We start from the raw sequence: 19,802 nt of genomic DNA, 5'->3' as shown, positions 1-19,802 counted from the left end.
GCTGCTGCCTTGGATTTGAATGCATGCAGGATATGGGTCAGGATATGCTGTACCACAATCTAGTCATTTTCAGAGGTGCTGGACTTCCCCTTAATGATTTGAAGATGGGACTCTGTGTAACTGTAAGCAGTGGATAAATAACTGGCTGTAGGTATGCCAGTGGTTCTGAATTATGTGAATAGATTATATTGGCATGAATGAATTACTATGGACAATTCCACAGGTAACGTGTATTAAAAATCTTGCTCTGTGGGACTTTATCACATTGAATGTGTGCACTTTTGGTTTAGAATAATTTCAAAAGCAATAGTTTGACATTCAAGTAATATATTTGGAAGTTAAATATTAAATTTGTACAAATGATAATGGAACCTGAAAGTATGGAAAGTAGAGAAAAGAATAATTTTAGTTCATAAATACAGTATTTCAGCTGAACCAAGAAGTATTCAGGGCTGACTTTAGGGGCAAGGGGAAAAGTTTGAGTTCTGTGAGATATATCAAAGAGTGGATAAGAAAGAGTATTTAAATTTGTTACTTTTTCCCTGCAAGCAGTGCCTACTGCACACCTCATTAGATAAACGAGCAAAATGCCAACTAATTAATGAATGTGTAGATTGTTCAAAGAACAATGCCTTAGACTTTCCTCCTTTTCTGAGCACTGCATGCAATGAAAAGGAGCCCTTCTGCTTGTCAGGGATATAATGAAGTTAAACAGTGAATATCTCCAGGGATTTATATGGGCTTAATTTTTGGTTTTCATTACTGCTAAGACACTGAAAATATAATTATCAGGTAAAATTTCTTATGTCAAGATTCTCTCTTCTTGGATAGCTATAACTGTTCAGTTTGTAATTTACCTTGTGTTTTGGGTTTGTGGTAGTTTCTTTTTTGTGTCCTTTTATTTTAGTTTTGAAAAATAACAACACAAAGGCCTTGTACAGGGGCTGGACAGGGTGTTACTCTTCAATTGATCTGAAATGAAAATGTGATTACTTGAATTACAACCATAGGACCCTCAAAACAGGCTTCTAGTAGGAACAATGTGGATTAATCCCTTATGGCTTTAAAATAACTCTTAACTGGCTTCAAAAAGAGCATATCACAGTGTCTTCTGACAGCAGTGCTCTAAAATTAAAAGGTGGAAGCTGAAAAGAGAAAAAACTTTCTTCTCGAAAACCAGTCCCAAAAAACCACCCACAAAACCATGAACGACAGCAAAAAAATACCCTGAAACCTCACAAAAACCCAAACTAAAACAAAATCAGCCTCTAGAAAGCACATGGTGGAAGAAAATGGACACGATGATGTAAATAACGTGGCCAAAAGGCACATGATGCTATGTGATGCTCTGGCTGCTGCTGAGCTGGGCCAAGAATTTACCGTCCTGAGGTGTTTTTAGTGCTCTGTTTCCTGAGGAAGACTGAAATTGGATGAAGAGCTAATGGGGAATACACAGGAAGAATTCAAACCCACAGGATCTGCGGAGAGAAAGAATACTGACCAGAAGTACAAAATGTATCCATGTTGGGAGGAGGGAGCTGCACCTGGTCAAACTGGGCAAGTTGACAAACAGGAGGCTTTAGTAGTTCTCAGTGAAATGGTCAGATTCTGGTGCAGTCTGATTGTGTGGAACCTGGTTTTGCAAATGTAGACACACTTGTGTCACTATAGGACACGAAATAACATGACGCGGACATGGGACTCCCCAAGGTAAAAATAAGAGCATGCAATTTCAGACTCCAACATTTATAGATTTCTAAAAGTGACAGTGGATTGGAGGATGACAGTGCCACCTCTCCAATGACACTGGACAAACTAACAGTCCATCAAATTTCTCCTGCTCCATAAAAGAATGCAAAACAATAAGTTATTTACATAAAGTACGTGAGAAAGTTTGCTACAAGAATGCAAACATCAGAAGGCTTAGAAAAACTTAAAAAAACAGACCAACATACTTGAATGTCCGAATGACCCACAGCACATACATTTCTCCCCCCCCCCAAGTGTTCCTGGTTTGCTAATTTTACTTTTGAAAGTCCCCTCATTTTTGCTAAAGTAATGATCAATCCTGTAGACTTTGATGTAGTTACTAGAAGTTTTTATGCCTTCTTCATTGGAGGCTTTGCTAAAGGGGAATGTTGGAGCTGCAGTTTTCTGTGCCCCCTTTATTTGAATGACATGCTGAATCCCGCAGGGCTTTGTGAGTAACATTCCCCATTTGATTCAGATGCAATTCAGTTTCATGAGAAGACCACTAGCTCAATTATTCTTAGTGACAAATGCAAACTATAATAATTTTGACTCATTGACACTGCTCATCTCTCTTTGGAGTAGTTCTGATCTGTCACCAATAGATGTGCCTGGGACTTTTCATATGTCACCACACACGCACATTCTCCATCATCCAGAGGAAAAGATTACTCAGAATCATTTGTTATTCTTTTCTGTATAATTGCTGGTGCATCATGGGGAGTTACGATGTGTGGGGAAAGGGGCTTGTGCAGAAATTTCAATTCTTTATGGGTATCTGTCTATATCTAGCAGCAAAAAATAGCTGTGACTAATGCTGGGTCATCAGCTGTTGGATCACAAGGAATACAGAAACTCATTGAGCTGAGGTTGTTCAGGAGATCTAAAGTGGCCTAAATATCTGTAAAAAAATTTACTGAGATGCAGACATGTACATTCAAAACATTTTAAAGGGTACTTCAAAAGGTGTTTAGAAATCCATTAATATTGTTTCAATAAAGAATCTAGAAAATGGTATGGATGTGAAATAGTTGGCAGTCCAGTTGTGTAGCAATGAGCAAATATTAAGAAAAAAAAAAAAGAAAAAAGTGCTCAAAAAGATTTGCATCCTTTAGAGTACATACTGAAATTTTTAGCAAATCAAGGAAGTACTTGTTTCTAGAAAATAACAGAAGTGTGGTAGGGGGCCAGAAGTCCTTTATTTTCTGTGCAACTTGCCTGTAATCTTCTTTGACAAGTACTAAAGTCTCCCTTGGACTTCAGTGGGATTTAGTTCAAGTTCTAAATTTTGTAAAAGAAAATAAACTAATCTTTAATATTGTGAGATTATTCTTGCTGTGCTTGACTGACAGTCACTTTTTTCATAGCTGTGCAAATATATGCATAAAAACCCAAGTCCACCTCCTTTTAATTTTTGTCTCATTTGTGGTCTCTGATGCTTTCTCCCAGAATATAGTTGTTTTTCACTAATCATTAGTCTATTTAATGGCATCAGTTTTAAAATCATTGCTTCAAAAAAAGGTGGAAATCCTGTGCTTTGGTAGCTATTTCCCCATGTGAAAGAGCAGAAGTCTGTATAATTATTTGTATTTTAAAAAAACCTTCTGCAAATTTTTATTTCCAGAAGCATGTTATGAGATAGGTTCTCTTGTATATTTCTAACGGTCATGATTCTTACACTCTTTGTCTGTCAGTGTGTTTGGAGATACACGCCACTTTGTGGTTAGTGTTTTATGCAACTGAAACATTTACTTAGTGCTCTCTATGGTTTTGTCACATTACTGAGACTGTATTGTAAGGGTATCGTGAGTGAGTGGAGTGCAGCACGCACTGATTTGTACTGCCTAAGAGTATTCCTGGATTCACTAAGTGTTTTGTGAACTTTTTTTGTTGCTTCCCTCAACTTTAGCAAGGCTTTGGCCACTGTCTCTCCCAACACCTTTGTGGCAAGGTCAGGGAGTGTGGACTGGGTGGGAGAACAGCGAGGCTGATTGGGAGCTGGCTGAACAGCTGATCCCAGAGGGTTGTGATCAGTGTCACAGTGTGTTGTCACCAGTGTGTACTCCAGGGGTCAGTACAGGGCCCAGTAGTGTTTAATGTCTTCAATGGCTTGGAGGAGGAGTAGATGCCTCCCCAGGGAGTTTGCTGATGACACAAAGCTGGGAGGAGTGGCTGATAACCCAGAGAGCTCTGCAGCCCTTCAGAGGGACCTCAACAGGTTGGAGAGGTAGGCAGAGAAGAACAATCCAAAACTCAGCAGAGACAAATGCAAGGTCCTGCATCTGGGGGAGGAATAACCCCAGGTGTCAGTACAGGCTCAGGGTTGACCTGCTGGTCAGCCTCATCTCCTGTGGAGAAAGACTTGGGGGTCCTGGTATCCATGAGACAGGACAGCACTGTCTTCTTGTAGCCAAAAATGACAATGGTAACCTAGGGTGCATTAGGAAAAACAGTGTCAGCAGATTAGGGAGGTTATTCTGCCCCTCTACTCCGCCCTGGTGAAGCACATCTGGAGAGCTGCGCCAAGTTCTTTGGTCTTCAGGACAAGAGAGACATGGAACCCCTGGGACGGGTCCAGTGAAAGATGACAACGATGATCAAGGGACTGGAGCATCTCTGTTATGAGGACAGGCTGTGGGAGCTGGGCCTGTTCAGGCCTTGAGAAGAGACAACTGAGAGGGGACCCCATCAGTGTCTGTCAGTGTCTGCAGGGAGGGGTCAGAGCAGGACTGGGCTCTGCTCGGTGCTGCCGAGCAAAAGAACAAGAGACAACGGGGCAGGAACTGATGCACAGGAAATTCCACCTGAACATGAGAAAGATCTTCTTTTCTGTGCTGGTGACCAGGCACTGGAGCAGGTTGCTCAGAGAGGCTGTGTAGTGTCCTATAAAGGAGATGTTCAAGGACCATTTGGACACAATCCTGTGCCGTGTTCTTTGGGGTGATCCTGCTTGGTCAGGGAGGTTGGACCAGATGACCCACTGTGATCCCCTCTAGTCTGACCTCTGCTGTGATTCTGTGATGTGTAACAGACTAATGGCACAGCTGAGATTTGAAAAAGCCTCTAAGATCATCAAGCTCAACTCTTAACACATTACCACCAGTTCACCAGTAAACCATATTTCCAAGTGCCATATCCATATGCCTTTTGAATACTTCCAAGGATGGTGATTCCACCACTTGCCTGGGAATGCCTGTTCCAATGCCTAATCACCCTTTTAATGCAGAAGCAGAACAAAATTTGTGTTATATAATTGTAAATGTACATTTATAAATACATTCTAAAAGTCTCCACATTTTCTTTGCTGGAGACAAAAGTGAATACTAGCGAGAGTTGTTTACAAAATCTGCCAGGTAAGAAAATGCAAAATGCTGCCACAGTTCTGTTTCCGAATATGAGCTTCAGTGACCACTTGCTCAGCTGATGTGTGCTAAGTGAGATACAATCTTTTAAAAGCTCCAGAGTGGAAATCAAGATTATTTTTCCCATACTTCTGTTGTTTTTTTAAGAGCTCCACTGAAATGTAATGAAGTATTTCTCAGCACAGCACTCATATATACCAAGTGATGGAGTATCTTGCTAATTTACTTGTTCATAATCTATTGAAAAACCTAACATTTATCATTCACTCATACTTGTGGCAGTTGAACACCAAATGGAGAGGTTTTGTTAAGTTTCTTTGTCATAGCTGTAGTATTTTTTGCTTATATATCAGTTGTTGTTAAAGTTATTTTGTTTGTTCTGTTTTCAACATAAAATGAAATGGATGTCTCCAGGCTGTAACTTTATAAGACTTGTCCTTTGGTGGTGTCCATCAAACAGGAGATGCCTTTTTGCCATTGATAATTGGTGCTTCTGGCTTGTAAGTCTCTTCTGCTGTTATTTGCATGCATGTAACCTACACACAAATTGGAAGAAAGACTTGACATTGGTGTCTTTTGCAGTGTGTTTAAATATCAATTTTGAATTTTACTTCTCTTCACATAGTCTAATTCACATGAGGTCATTTACCAAAAAAAATTTTTTTTTTCTGTTAACTAATCCAGTTTTTTGTGTAAATCATGTACCCTAGATGTTCATCTGGTCGATTCCTAAATGCCTTCATCTACCAGTTCTCAAGGCACTTCTTCAAAGGTCATCTATTTCAGAAATGCAATTTGAAAGTTTTGTTTGGGTGCAATCCCACAGTTTGTCTTCCGAAAATCATAATTTCTACCCTGTATTTGTGATGTGATTTATTGTCAGGTTATAAGGTTTCAAAGTGGATCTCAGAATAGAGAGTGTTGAGAGTGACTTGTGTTCATGGTGAAAGGCTTTTTGGAACCAGTTTTATTTTGTTTGAGGACAAAGGCTGGTCAGAAGTAAAGCAATATGAATGGTCTGGTTTCAGGATCAAATGCTGGTCTTATTGAAGCAGAAAAGGAGACTAAACGCTGTGACAGTAATAGGAATCCACTGAAGAATTTGTAAGCATTTTCAAAGAAAACAAAAACTTGAAGATAGAAGTATTTACTGTAAAATTATTGAATATTCATGAAATGTTGATCTGCTGTGGCATGTTGTGTGCAGATACTGAATATGTAAGAATGTTGTGAGTTTATAGCTAGTAAGTGGTGAAAGACTACAATTCCACTTGCACCTTCTCAGCTGGATCTTATTCCTTTCTACAGTTTCACCTAGAAAACAGTAAAAGCATGATGTGTATATGATGTTGTACTTTCAGAAATATTATGTAGATCATTAAAGAGGTCCTTTGGCCCAAAGTTGTCACTAGCATAATTTTGTTTTTGTATCAAAGTTTCCATCATATTTTTTTCATTTCACCAACTTGTTCAAAAGCTGACCCTGGCATATAATCAATACCACAGTAGCATTTCATATTTCAAGTTTATCCATAGCTTGATTTGCTGAGTTTTAGTATCCTTCTTTAGCTATAAAATTTTGTGCTGCATTACATCATTGATGAGCTAGATCTGAGATTTTGATGTATCATAAACAAAATCTCTTCTGAATTCTGTAGTTTTGGATGTATTATGGTTAAGTCCTATTTACTCTTTCTTTTGTATTTTGTTATAGATTGGCATTACCATCAGATTCCACATGAAAAAAAATCTTGTTTTCTTTCTTCATCAAGTTTGCAAGAAACAACATTAGGACATAGAGTTCTGGCTCTAATAGAGATGACTAAAACTGGAATAGAAACTAGATCACAATTTCCACACTTAATAAGGCAGTAAGTCAGTTGTTGCCATGGGACAGAGCTGGTTGAATTGTCATAACTATTCCATAGGCATAAATCTTAGACTTGCACCAGATGCTTCACACTGTTCCTGCTGTGCAAAACAGCTGGAAGTGCAGCTTAAAGGATTTCTTTCTTAGAGAGAAACAATGGGTGGCATGGAGCTGAGATAACCCGAAACTGATGGGAAGCTGCATCCCAGAGACAGCATCACTGTTGTGGCTTTAGGATGTGTATCTGATTATGGGGTTTGTATCATGATGGGTAAAACTGCAGTTCAAGGCTCAGGAAGCAATCTTACAGATGGATATAGGGAGGTGAAGCTGGTTGGTTTCCTTTTTATGAATGTGCTTTGTTGCAGTAACTTTCGCTTTGCTCTCTTTTTCGGTTTTCATGAGTATTTTCCTTTGCTCTGGAGATGCAGTTTTGGGGTAACATTTTGCCTGGTAGTATAATCAGTTAAGACTTTCTACTCCTTTTTAACTAGCTTTGAGAAATTGTAGTAATGTCAGATGAAGATGAATCTGCTTATTTTGTATTCAGTTGGGAAAGATTAATTTAAAAAATAGCGATTACATGGTGCATACCCATCTGGTTGATGAATTAGTTCTCCAATGGAGATGAACTCTTGCATAATAATTTTTCTGTAGAAGAAATAGATATGGTTAAAACACATTGGAAAATTCTTACAATGAGACCCCTCTGAGCAAAATTGTTACTAAGCTAAGGCTGTTGATGTTAATAATATTTCAAGCAATAAGAAGTTTACATTAAAAACATGTAACATGACAGTTCCCACTAATTTCTCATGTAGTAGTTTACTATTTGTTGAATAACAAAAAATTTTACTAGGCCATTTCAAGTATGAAGCTTGTTCTAAGCTTAAGTGTTCAGAAAAAAATGTATTGCAGGATGTCTTCTGCAGAGGGTCAGAGTAAAACAGAAACAGCACCATCATGGAGGCTTTGTTTACACCCAGGAGTTTAACTGTTCCTGTAGCTAAAGCAATATAACTGAACGAGGAATGGTGAACGTGTTTATGGGAACGGGAATAAATTATACTGCTGTAAGCTGTATTTAGTAACTGCAGTAGGGGAGGGCTGAGGAGCTGCACTGCCAGAAGGAAAAATCATTTCCCTCACTGGAATAATCATGTTGTACTTCTATGTGAGGGCCAGGCCTAAATTAATTCCAGTTGCATTTCTGAGTTCTTAAATGAAAAAGCTGCTTCAAGAAAGGCTTTCTTTGGCTTTGGGAGGATTTGACACTGAGAGGTGTTGAACATCTGCATCTTCACTGAAGTCTGTGCTGCTTAAGGTGCTGTAAGTCATCACGGTTGTGTGTTTGTGACTTGGCTCTAAATCTTGTTAAAGTCAGTGGGAAAATGCTTGGGTGGCTGGAGGACAGGAACCCTTGGGAGACCTTTGTTTGCCTGGCATATCTTGTTCTCTGACAAACCAGGTGTGCAGGCAATAGGAAGCAGTTTATCCTGAGAGCAGAAAAATGTGCTGAAGGGTGACCATGTGTGACAATCACAGAGGAGAGCACAGATAAAAATCCAAGTTTTGTTTTGTTCAGTAGTTTCATTTCCACTTTTTGCTTCCATGATCCACATATAACTAACACGAGTTGACAAGCTGAAGCAAAGCACTACCACCTCTCTCTGGGGGAGGTGGAGTGGATTTAATCTCCCTGTTGCTGGATTCACTGGGCTCTGGATCAGATCCCAAGTTTGAACAGTCAGGTTTGAGACTATTTCTAGCTTGCATTTTCCTTAACCTTTTAATTTATTCCGCCTCACAAGACAAACAGTATGTTGTTTGGTTACTAGTTTCCGTTTGGCAGCACCACAGCTGCTGCTGGCAGAGCTAACCACTTGATGAAGAAAAAGGGAAACTCAGTTCCGTCAGGTTTCTGCGCATGAACACATTGACCAAGCAGAAGTTAGCTTTGAAATCAAAGCCAGCTTCAAAGTTGGGTTAGGTTGCTGATGTCTTTTCCCAGCTGAATTTTGAGTATCTGCACTCAAGAGGTTGGGAAACCCTTCAGTCTCTGTTCTTGTTCTCAATATTGGAACAAACCCATACCCAGAAATTCTGGAGGCAGCAAAGAGGTGTGCAAGCAGCCAGTCTAAAAAAGTAAGGCTCTTTCACTACCTCTTTCAGTAGTAGAAGGAAGAAGTCATGGTTACAATGACTACATGTTACATGTTTCTAGGAGATGGTTACATGTTTCTAGAAGATGGGGTTTGCTGAGAACAGGCATGCAGTTAAGTTCTCAAGAATTTTTTTGGGTATTCTGTTTTTTTTTTTTCCTGCATCACAGAGCAAAATTCTCTATATATGACTGCACTGAGATACAACATTTCCTTATTTTGGAATATTTCCTTATTTAAAATAGTGATACTATACATGGTGACAGATTAATTAGATTTAAATAACCCAGTCCTTAGGAAAAATGCTCCAAGATGAGGAGATACAGATGCTGCCTATTCAAAATATCTAAGACATAATTAAACCAGAAAAGTAATAAAATGTTGAATTTTTACAGTGATGGGATTTTAATCAGCAGTTGTGTGGCAAAATCCATGGTCAGCTGTAATAAATGCTCCTTCTGCTTCAATTTGTGAGAACATTTGCAGCTGTTGAAGAAACAGGCATCTTTGTGTCTTAGCCAAACAATACATTAAATATTCCAGAATAATGGTGTGCAGAAACAGGTGAGAGAGCTGTGTGTTAACAGATAGACTTGCAAAAGGAAGTGTGAGGGAATTGATTGCCTCTTACAGTCACTGGATTGTGAAAGTGGAACTCATTTAATGGAAATCCTTGAGGGAGAAACATTAAAAATCATACCTGGCTTCAGTTTCTTGTCTACATGGAAGCTGTATTCATGTCATTTAGAAAGATTGTATGAACCAATTTTTAACAATTTTTAAGCAAGTGCAATACATACCATGTACTATCCTGCTTTGACTCAACTCACTACAGACATGAGCCCACACCATATATTATTTAAATGTGTAAGTTGACACAATATATAGGATTTAGAATTGGAGAGAATATGAATTATACAACAGAAACCTTTCAGTGGGCTTCATAGTTGAATGTTTAATCCAAAAATTAAGATGGACACTAAACTTAAATCAGAAGGACTTGGTGGGTAGTTAGATAACTGAGCAAACCATCACACCTATTTGTCCTGCTCTCAGCTGCGAGTTTAGTGAAGATCTCACTGGAACATAGGGAAAGCAGATGTAACTGAGCTGCATAATCAGGATGGTGGTTTTGAGTGGCCGTTTTCTGATGAAACAGATTCAGGGAATCCACGTAGTGAAGTCACTCTTCAGTGTGACTGTGACTCTCTCAAATTTTAATTTTAACACAGATTGACAATAGGTACAGATACTATATAAAATAAAGAGTTTTGATGGAAGGAAGGAGCCCAAGACATCCAGATCCTTTCACGTGTTTGGTGAAACAGAAATGTACAACAATGAGAAAGGCGTCCTGCTGAGTCTTGAGTCAACTACAGAAACCAGATAGAGGAAAAACTGGGCTTTACTAGTTGTCTAGTTCTGGTGTTCAAAGAGTGACCTTTTTTTTTAAATCAGAAGTGAATTGTTTGTCTAAAGGGAATATAATGCAGCCTTGATACTCCTTTTAAGAACACTGAAATCAGGATATGCCAATTTAGCAAAGTAAGCTTTCAAAATGGGCATGACACTTTTTATTTTCAGCTGAGCACTTCAAAAGCTATCAAAATAGATGTTACCTTCTGTTCTGGAAACTGTCAGAAAGCTATAAATAAGCATAAAATAATACAGGAGTAGGAAAAATTGTTGTGCCAGCAGTTAATGTTGTTGTTTCTAATTTTGTTGTTGTTTTTTTTCCTTCTTTTTTACAGTGTGTCCTATTCAGTGCATGTCTCTGAGGATTACCCAGGTACAGTGCAACATCCTTGCCCGTGACACATGTATATACATGTTACCACAGTTTGCTATATTCAAAAGAGAATAGCTGAAAGGGTGTTGATGTCTTCCAGGTGCATCTTGTACTAATCATTTTCCATTAGTTAAGATTATTTTCACGGTCACTTCCCCTTTTCAGGCATCATTTATCAGCTGGGTCAGGGTGAGAACACAGGTTCACAGGTTGTAGCTCGGGGTGCTGTTGCCAACAGGGATAGGAGTGAGAAAGTGCCCAGCGTCTCTTTGGCATGCTGGATAAAGCTGGATCTCTGAGGAGCCTGAGGAGGCTGGCGCAGGGCCAGCCAAGCGCTTGTGCTGGAGGCCTGGAGGAGGCTGCTGGTGCTCTCCAGGTTAAGCCTGCAGGCTCTGTGCCTCTCGGGGTCAGCCGGAGCCAAGCACTCGTGTGCAGCAGCCCTTTGGTAGTGCTGGCTCCCAGAGGGGCTCCCAGCTGCTCAGCACAGCCTCCCTTCAGTGCTTTGAGCTGCACTGGCAAAGGTGTTTGTGTAACCACGCGGCCAGTCTTGACGTGGTGTGTTATTCATAGGAAACAGAAGCAGGTGAGGACAAAAGCAAGTTTTCAGAGAGCCTATTTCCCCAATTTCCTTCACAAAGACACTGCACAGATTCTTCAGGCAGCACAGGCTATCAGAAGCAGAAGAGGAAAGTGGGGATGACAGGTGCTATGCAAATAAAGGTTTATGGTAGCACTGTTGGACTGCACCACATTGTGCACCTGTGATTATTTAACACTGTAAGTACTGTGAATGATATGAAACCCTCTGCCCTTTTTTGATCTTTATCTGTAGCTTTTCTGAAATGTTTCTCAAAGAAGTATTATTTCTTTTAGAAACTCTAAAGAAGTGTGACTTTGATCTTCTTCATTGATAAGCAGCAGATTGTGTCTCATCAAAACACCAGTGTTTGAAGCAGATAGAGAAAGAAATTAACAGTGGTGCCAAAAAAATGGATTCTGTGAAAGAGTGCTAAAACCTCTATTAGATTTATTTTTTTTACCAGTAAAAACTGTGGAGGGGAATATTATTAGTCTGTTCAACATTTAGAAATGGGAGAAACTGAGATTCATAAAATGCACAGTCATACCAGTGATAAATGGATTTACAGTTACTGCATTGAGCTGACAATGAACAGAGGGACAAATAGTTGAAAAAAATCTTCACCATGTGTTATTAACAGTTTCTTCCATTAAATATCACAAAATTTGACCTCTGAGAACTTCTACATAAATGGTAAGCTGAAGCACTGAACCAGCAGCAGTTACTTGCACAGCACATGGGAGCTCATTTCCTGGCCAACTCTTCTGTCTGATAGACCTCAGAATTTCCTTCTGAGTGTTATTTGCAGCATGTCCTGATAGCCTACAAGCTTGAGTGACTTTAGTGTCCCTGAAATCTGATGAATATTCTGTGCCATCACGCCCTATATTTTAAAGGCAGATAGCAATTGAACATTTCGCACTGTAGTTAGCTTGGAGCAGAGAGTAAATCAGTACATGTTTACTGATTAAAATCCAGTCCTTCAGGCCTTTAGAAGAGCTGATTTCATTCACATCTCAAGCTTTTGCAGGATATAAGTGTGCTTTATGATGATGAGATGTTCAGTGTGTTGGGAGCAATAAGGACTTTCTGCCATTTTGCAGCTTTGATCATAAAACACTCATTTGGACTCAGTGAGCCCAATTATTTGTCACCAGTTTTTGTCCTAAATTTCTAACCTAATGTTATTGCTGACTGTGTCTTCCTTTTCTGACATGTGTCTTAAGGAAGGTTTCAGGGGTATATCAGGGTGTGATGGTGTCAAGTCTGGGACGTTCTGTGCTGATGTCCTCAGCTGGAAGGTGTTCTTCAAGTACTGCTGCAAGGTGATAGAGTTCAGAGCAGCATGTGCTCTCAAATTAAATTTCTCACAGGATAAACCTTTACAGGTAAAGGTTTGAGTCCATTAGTGCATAGCTACAGCAAACTTTTATCCTGTGTAGATTAAGACTGTGTAATACAGAGTGGATCAGATTTGTAAATCCAAGACAAGGCTTGGATTTATCAGATGATCAGAGTTGGTAATCTGATAAATTGCTAATGTGTGGAATAAATATATGAAAATAGGTGACATTAGGCCATGATACAAGTGATGTAATTCAGCTAAAATGCTACAACCAAAAGTAAATTTGGATACTAAATGAAGAGCCTTGGGTAGTATACATACTCCCACAGCCTGCTTTGCTGTAATGTATGCAGCATCAGCACTTTGGTACTGCCAACAGTGTGTAGCTGTTGCTGAATTACTTATTGAAGCATCAAATAGAGGCAGCTGGGTTTTAAATTGTACCTATGGAAACCATAGTGTGACGGGACAACTTTCAATATTGGAAGGTGTTTGAAGGTTTCATATTTAGGAGTGAAAGCTAAAAATGTGCTCACAAAGGCAGACTGAGGACTTAACAGTAATAGTGTTGAGATGGTAATGTCTGGAAGTTACATATCCATTGCTGGAATTGTGAAAACATAACTGAAAAGTTTAGAGCCAGGTAATAACATCTCAGCAAAGTATCACTGTAACAATTTTCTCATAACATTGACACAACTGGAGAAAATAATTCTTCTAAGGAGCAGTTATAGAATATAACGTCCATGAGTAGACTGAAGTCCCACTTACATGAGTGTATCATGACTCCTGTGGGAACCAGCAATGCAGCAAGCATTTTGCTAATGAATTTATGTTCAGAATGATTTGTGTTGGCTGACAGAAACTTGAAGAACTGCTGTAGTCTTTTATCCCAGTGATTTGTAGGTTACACACCTTTTTAGACCTCAATAGATTGCAGCAGAGATGGAGAGAAACAGTTTGGCAGCTCATAGTTTGCTGCATCCCTCTGCTAGGTCCAGGCACTATGTCCTCCAGTGAAGAGGGTAAGTAGTCCTAGGTGTCAGTGTTAGAAACAGGTTGTTGAAGGAAACAAATCAAAGCCATTATCTTAATTTCAAGTCTCATCATATTGATGGAAGGAAAAAAAAAACCCAAATAGCTGCTGAATAGCAGAAGAAAAAAACCAACTTGGCAGTGAAAGTCATATTGTCCGGCTGCCAAGAAAAAATGACAATGGATGTAAAAATACAGTAAAAATCTATGAAACCTGTAGCTGAGCAGTCCTTTCCCATATATGTATGTCTGTTCTGTACAGAGCATACTCTGTTCCTAGTTTTCTGTACAGCAATAGGCTGTAGCATAAGGATTCCCTCTCTCCCTTCCATGTATGTAGTGTTAGGTCTTTTTAGAGCCAAATGATGGCCTCAGTTATCTCAGTTCATTAGACTCTATAGCAGTAAGTTACACTCCCAAAACTGGGAAACAGATGTGCTTGTGTTGTATGTGCAAGGTGGACATGGAAATGATGGTGACGAGATAGAGAATGCAAACAGAGTCAAGGCAGGGCTTCTTGCAGAGGGCAAGCTGCAGCTGTCCTGGGGCTGTAGCTCACAGCCCCTGCTGCCAATAGACAAAAGTGGGAGAAAGAATGAATGCTGACCCCGCTTAGTTCACACGATGCCATGGCTGTAAAACATGTCCCCGTGGCCAGTGTGTATCTGAGCAGCCCCAGACTGATGTTCTGCTGTGCCCTCAGGAGTGCAGGGCTTGGCCATCAGTGGTGTTGGCCTCCTGCAGCATTGCCTGCACACAGCCTGTGTGTGTGGAGCCAGCCCCAGATCCCTCAGATTGCCTCGCTGGACAGCACAGGAGTGGGAGTAGGCGAAGGTGTGGGCAGAGTCAGACCTGGCAGATGTGTGTGAGTGTGGCAGAAAGGCTGTTTTGCACTGGCAGCCAGGAAAACCCATCTGTGTGTGGGGTGTAGCTGCTGCCCTGCCCAGCCTGGCGCACCGTGCAAGGAACGGCCGCAGCCCCGTGCTCCCTCTTGATAAAGGTGGACAAGAACTGCTGTGATACAAAGGGTGATATTATTGTACTTTCCTCCCAATTAATGTTAAGACCTGCAACATTTCACTGGGAGCACTCAAAAGCTTTGGGGCTGCAGCAGTATGCCAAAATTGCGTGTGATTTCATGCACGTTGCTGATGTGGGACCAAAGTGTTTAAAGTTATAATATGTAAGTCACTTTCTCTGTGATTATCCTAATTGTTGGCCTTTTTGCTCTAGAGCATAGGTTTCAATTCAGCCCAGACCATTTGAAAACAAAGTATCATTACTTTCATAAGCAGTTCAGCAATACATGCAAAATTAACTCCTGCAGATAGTACAGGAGACCCTGCTGCTTCTTGGTTTTTGTTGGAAAGAAAAAAGAAACCAAACAAAAAACAAACAAAAAAACTCCAAACAAACAAACAAACAAACAAAAAAAACCCAACAAAACCAAAAAACCCAACAGACACATTCCGCGGTCTAATCCCTACATTTTTTTTAAGAAAATTTCGTGAAATAGTTATAATATTCATACATACCAATGTTTAGGTTAAGTGGGAGGGATTTCTGTTCTCCCCGAATCAGGTGGAAGAAAGGTTATCCACAGATTTGAAGACACTCAAATAACCTTTATGAGGCTAGGCAAAATGAGGCACAGGTATTTGGCATAATTGGCTGTTAACACCCAGCTCTCAGTGCAGCTTTCACTCTGCTTATTAGATCTAGCTTGAGTTTTGGTGTCAGATGTAGCAAAAAACAGAGAACAAGTATTAATTTTGGGAAGGGTTACCCACCCTAAGCCTTGTGGGTTGGTTCAGAGCAGAGTTTGGTGTGATTCACAAAAGCCATGACATTACACTCCATGGTTTTGCTTTATAAAGTTTGGGTCTGAATCTCCTGTACTTATAATATTTTTCTTTTTGTTAACAATTTCAAAGGATGAAATCCAAACACACCAGGAAGGTGGTAGTGCTCAGCTTCCCTAAGCATCTGGGGAGTGGTTCCTTGTGACAAAAATCTGGGATAGGAAACATTGGAAGGGGCTGACAAAACACAATGGAACTTCACCATGCAAAGTGTTTTTCTTTTGTAGATAACACTTATGTTTCCAGTTCTGATAACGATGAAGATGTGTTAGTTACAACAGAGCCAATTCCAGTAATTTTCCACCAAATTGCTACAGGTAATCCTATATCCACAGAGTTTTATCAAATTCATAATTTTGGAGGAAAGCAAAGATGTTGTCTGAACTTAGAGGGAGATGTGATGTTAAAGGGTTCAGCTGTACAGTTTGCTATTTTCTCTGGGCTTGTTCTAGTAAATTGTCCAACATTTCAGAATAGAAGAAATTAAAATGTTTCTTCTGGGGATCACTACAATTGTGTGCAGAATGTATTTTTTGCTTTTAATGTCTTGCAGCCTGTGCTAGAGCAATTCCCCTTGAATACAGCTAGAGATGCTTAATACTTTCCAATTATGAGTTTTCATGATCAGTTGCTTAAAACTTCACTAAATCTTCACCACTGCAGATGAAACAGTCTGTAACTACTACTGCCTCTGGTGAATTATTTCAGGAAATGGTTCAGCTGTTTCACTAAATTCCACTATAGAAAAATGATTTGTTTTTTTCCCAAATGATTTTGGGGGCCCTCTCATTATAAATTATTTCCTTATTTTCAAAAAGTACTTGATACATGAAAGGGTATGCTTATGAGACATACAGATACATTTGTATTGTATTTAATAGAGATTTGTGCACGCACTTCATGGAGACAGTTTAGATTCTAGAAGACAAATTCTCTGATTATTTCAGGCTCCAGAATAAACTGCAAGAGCACTCTTAATTCTGACAGGTCTTCAGATAGGAACACTTGACTTTGTAGTATTATTATTATTATTATTATTATTATTATTATTATTATTATTATTATTATTATTATTATTATTATTATTATACTTTTTTTGCATAACAGAGAATTATTTTGAATTCTACTGGGGGACAAGTATGATCTTTACTCTCTATCTCATTAATACAGATGTAAATCAAGAATAATCTTACTGAAGTTATTGCAAGGGCACACAAACACAATCTTGCTATTATCATCAGAAGTTTGAGATAAATTTTACTTGCAAATATTTCTTTACTTTGAATAGAAATTAAGCCTGTAATTTACAATACAGTAAAAACCTGTCTTTTATATAGAAGATTTTGTTTTCCTGAGGGATTTGATTTTTCATTTTTTTAATAAATTACAGAAAATTAATGAATGATACTAAATTGTAAATCAGAAATTGGGAAAAACAAATGTCCTAGATGGATCAGCTGAGTTTCTATTCACACTTTAAAAAAGTCTTCTGGGAAGTAGAGGCTTCCTAATTTTAGACTGTTGCATTGTAAACTCTTTGATGTATTTCATATCTGTAACTTTCTGTTCCTTATTTGCTCTACTACTGCAACTAAGAATTCCAAGTCTGCATATGCAAAACTACTTTCACTTTTTTTTCCACATGTATGTTCCTTGTTTTCCTTTTTTTTGTTCAAGAATTAAGAAAAACCAATGATGTCAACTATTGCTTATCCATAAAGTCAAAATTACAGAGGGAGAATGGAGAGGTATGTATTTCTTGTTTGCATATTTAAACAGAAATTATTTTAAGGAACAAAAGAAAATAATAGAATATGAATGTTTAACATAGATTTTCTATCAAAATGTGCTTATTCAATCTGTGCATGTTTACATGTTTTAGAAGGTTACCATATTTCTCTGGGTTTCATAAATGGATTAACCAGCGATTCACTTAGTTGGGATAGAGATTCTCCTTCTATTGTAGGAAATATGTTTTTGGTGTTTCATTTTTTGTCCAACAGTGTTCTAGACTCTTTTGGCCCCAGATATACAGCTCTCCTGGAAAGGTAGATAGTGATTCCATTACCTTTTAACCTACTCTGGCACATAAGACCTCATCTCAATTACTTCCTCCTGAGTGCTCCTTCATATATCCCCCAGCAATCCCACTGCAGACTCTAGACCTGTGTAGGATCTTGTCACCATGAGCAGGGTCTTGAGTGTTAGGGTCTTCCAGGGCCAGTGGCATTTACCCCAGGCCTCTTGCACAGCTCTCTGACCAGCCTTGCTGAGGAAGAAGAGGCACAAAGGTGAAATCCGCACTTGGGGCTTGGCCATGTCATGGCCTCAAAGAAGGCGCCACAAAGGCTCCTGCCTCAAGTGGGGGGTTGAGCATTGTCAGGACTTCAGGTGCTTGACCTAAAGTCTTCCTTTGGTAAGGGTGGGTGCTGAGTGCTCTGGAAATGGGAGGTAAGCATGCCTGGATGCCATGGGTATCGGGTGCTTTAGTAAATGAAATGTCATTTGACGTGAAAATCTGCACTGAAAATACTTTGCTTCTTCTGCCTCATCATTGTATTCAGTGCTCTGTGAACATAAGAAAAACAAGTGTGGGAAGAATTTACCCATTTCTTTAAAAGCCTGAAATATAGTTAGCTTCTGTGGGACTGAGTTTGAGCTTCTATTTTGTTTCTAGTTGAATCAGGTACTTAAATGTGAAAGTACTGAGAAAAACCCCTTTATAAAAAAATCTCTTAAAACTGATGATTTCTATTGGCTAGACAGTTCAAGGTTTGGTTAGGTTATGATGGGTTTGTCACAATTCTAATGTGAGAGTTCTGTGTGGAATTTTTGTTCAGTTGATTTCTGTTTTGAAACATACTTCCCTCTGAAGCAATTTTATTATAAAGCAAAGAAGACTAAAGTTTTCTTTTAATCTATTTTCAGTGAAGTAGAAGCAGAAATTATTTTTCATGTCATGGCAGAAATTGCCATGAGATTGGGTAAATACACCTTTGCACTGTATGTATACATACAGTGAATAGAGTAGGAATTTAGAGGCAGAGGTAGCAAATGGGATTACAATATCTGACCACAGAAATTGGTGATAAGTGTATATACATACTGACATTTATGGCTGTGGAATTTAAGGGTAACTTTTGCTTTTTTGATTAATATTTCTGATTTCTATTCCATTGTGGCCTGTCTGTGTAGAAAATGAGTAAGAAAAAAGGGGTTGAATACATTACGTTCAGGCTGAAGTGAAGAATGATGATTTTACGTTCTTTAGGGGCTACTAGTCACCATAGGAAATAGAAATAACACATGCATTGTGGGAAACAAGAATTACTCTCTCAAGCAATTATATAATTATAAGTAAAGGCTCTAGTGGTGGGAAACAGAATATAACATTTTATCTCATGCTGAGTTGCAGTCAGTAGCAGGATCAGTTCAGTTTATTTGATATTATTCACAAAGCAGCCTATTTGGAGCAGGTTTTACTTAGGTAAGCATAGGACTCTCTAATCCTTACTTTTCACTGTCTCAGAGAAGAGCTACTCAGAAAATTAAGTTTGCAACTTTCCTAGCACTAGGATGGAACTTCTGTAAAAAATAATTATTAAGCAGCAGAGTGTCAGGTTTTCACAGAAGGAACCATAAGATATTCCATGTTTGGACTTGTTTCCTGAAACTATTAGGGCTTAATTATGAGAATAAAGTAAAATAAAGATGTAGTAGGTTGCTGACACACCAAAATATCTATGTACAGAACCAGTCTTGATGAGAAAGTTAGGCTTTGTTAGGCAAAAGCACAGAGTGAAGTATCCCCACAAAGTCTGCTGAATTTTCCAGTTCTTTAAAATACCATGCTGTGTTTCTAACCACACAAGTATTATTTCTCCAACATATATTCAAGGTGTTTTTATGTACCCTATATTAGGTGCTTTTTTCATGTGATATTTCATTATTCTTAAATTGGGTCTCTGGAAAAATTATACTAAAAGATCTCTTAAGAAAGGATGCTATGAGTTTATTCATAAAAGCATAATTCCTGTAGTTACATTTA

General features: G+C 38.9%; 1 protein-coding gene across 1 annotated transcript in view; it reads left to right on the top strand.

Moving 5' to 3' along the window:
• PARP8 (poly(ADP-ribose) polymerase family member 8) overlaps positions 1-19,802 on the top strand; it is a 119,087-nt gene that overhangs the window by 43,842 nt on the left and 55,443 nt on the right. Inside the window, exons 3-5 of the mRNA XM_066568953.1 lie at positions 10,895-10,932; positions 15,982-16,071; positions 17,432-17,502. Coding sequence (XP_066425050.1) covers positions 10,895-10,932; positions 15,982-16,071; positions 17,432-17,502 — 199 coding nt within the window. The remainder of the gene's footprint in view (positions 1-10,894; positions 10,933-15,981; positions 16,072-17,431; positions 17,503-19,802) is intronic.

This window comes from Molothrus aeneus, chromosome Z, assembly GCF_037042795.1.
Source record: "Molothrus aeneus isolate 106 chromosome Z, BPBGC_Maene_1.0, whole genome shotgun sequence".
Taxonomy (NCBI): domain Eukaryota; kingdom Metazoa; phylum Chordata; class Aves; order Passeriformes; family Icteridae; genus Molothrus; species Molothrus aeneus.
This window is presented reverse-complemented; position numbering and strand designations above follow the sequence as displayed.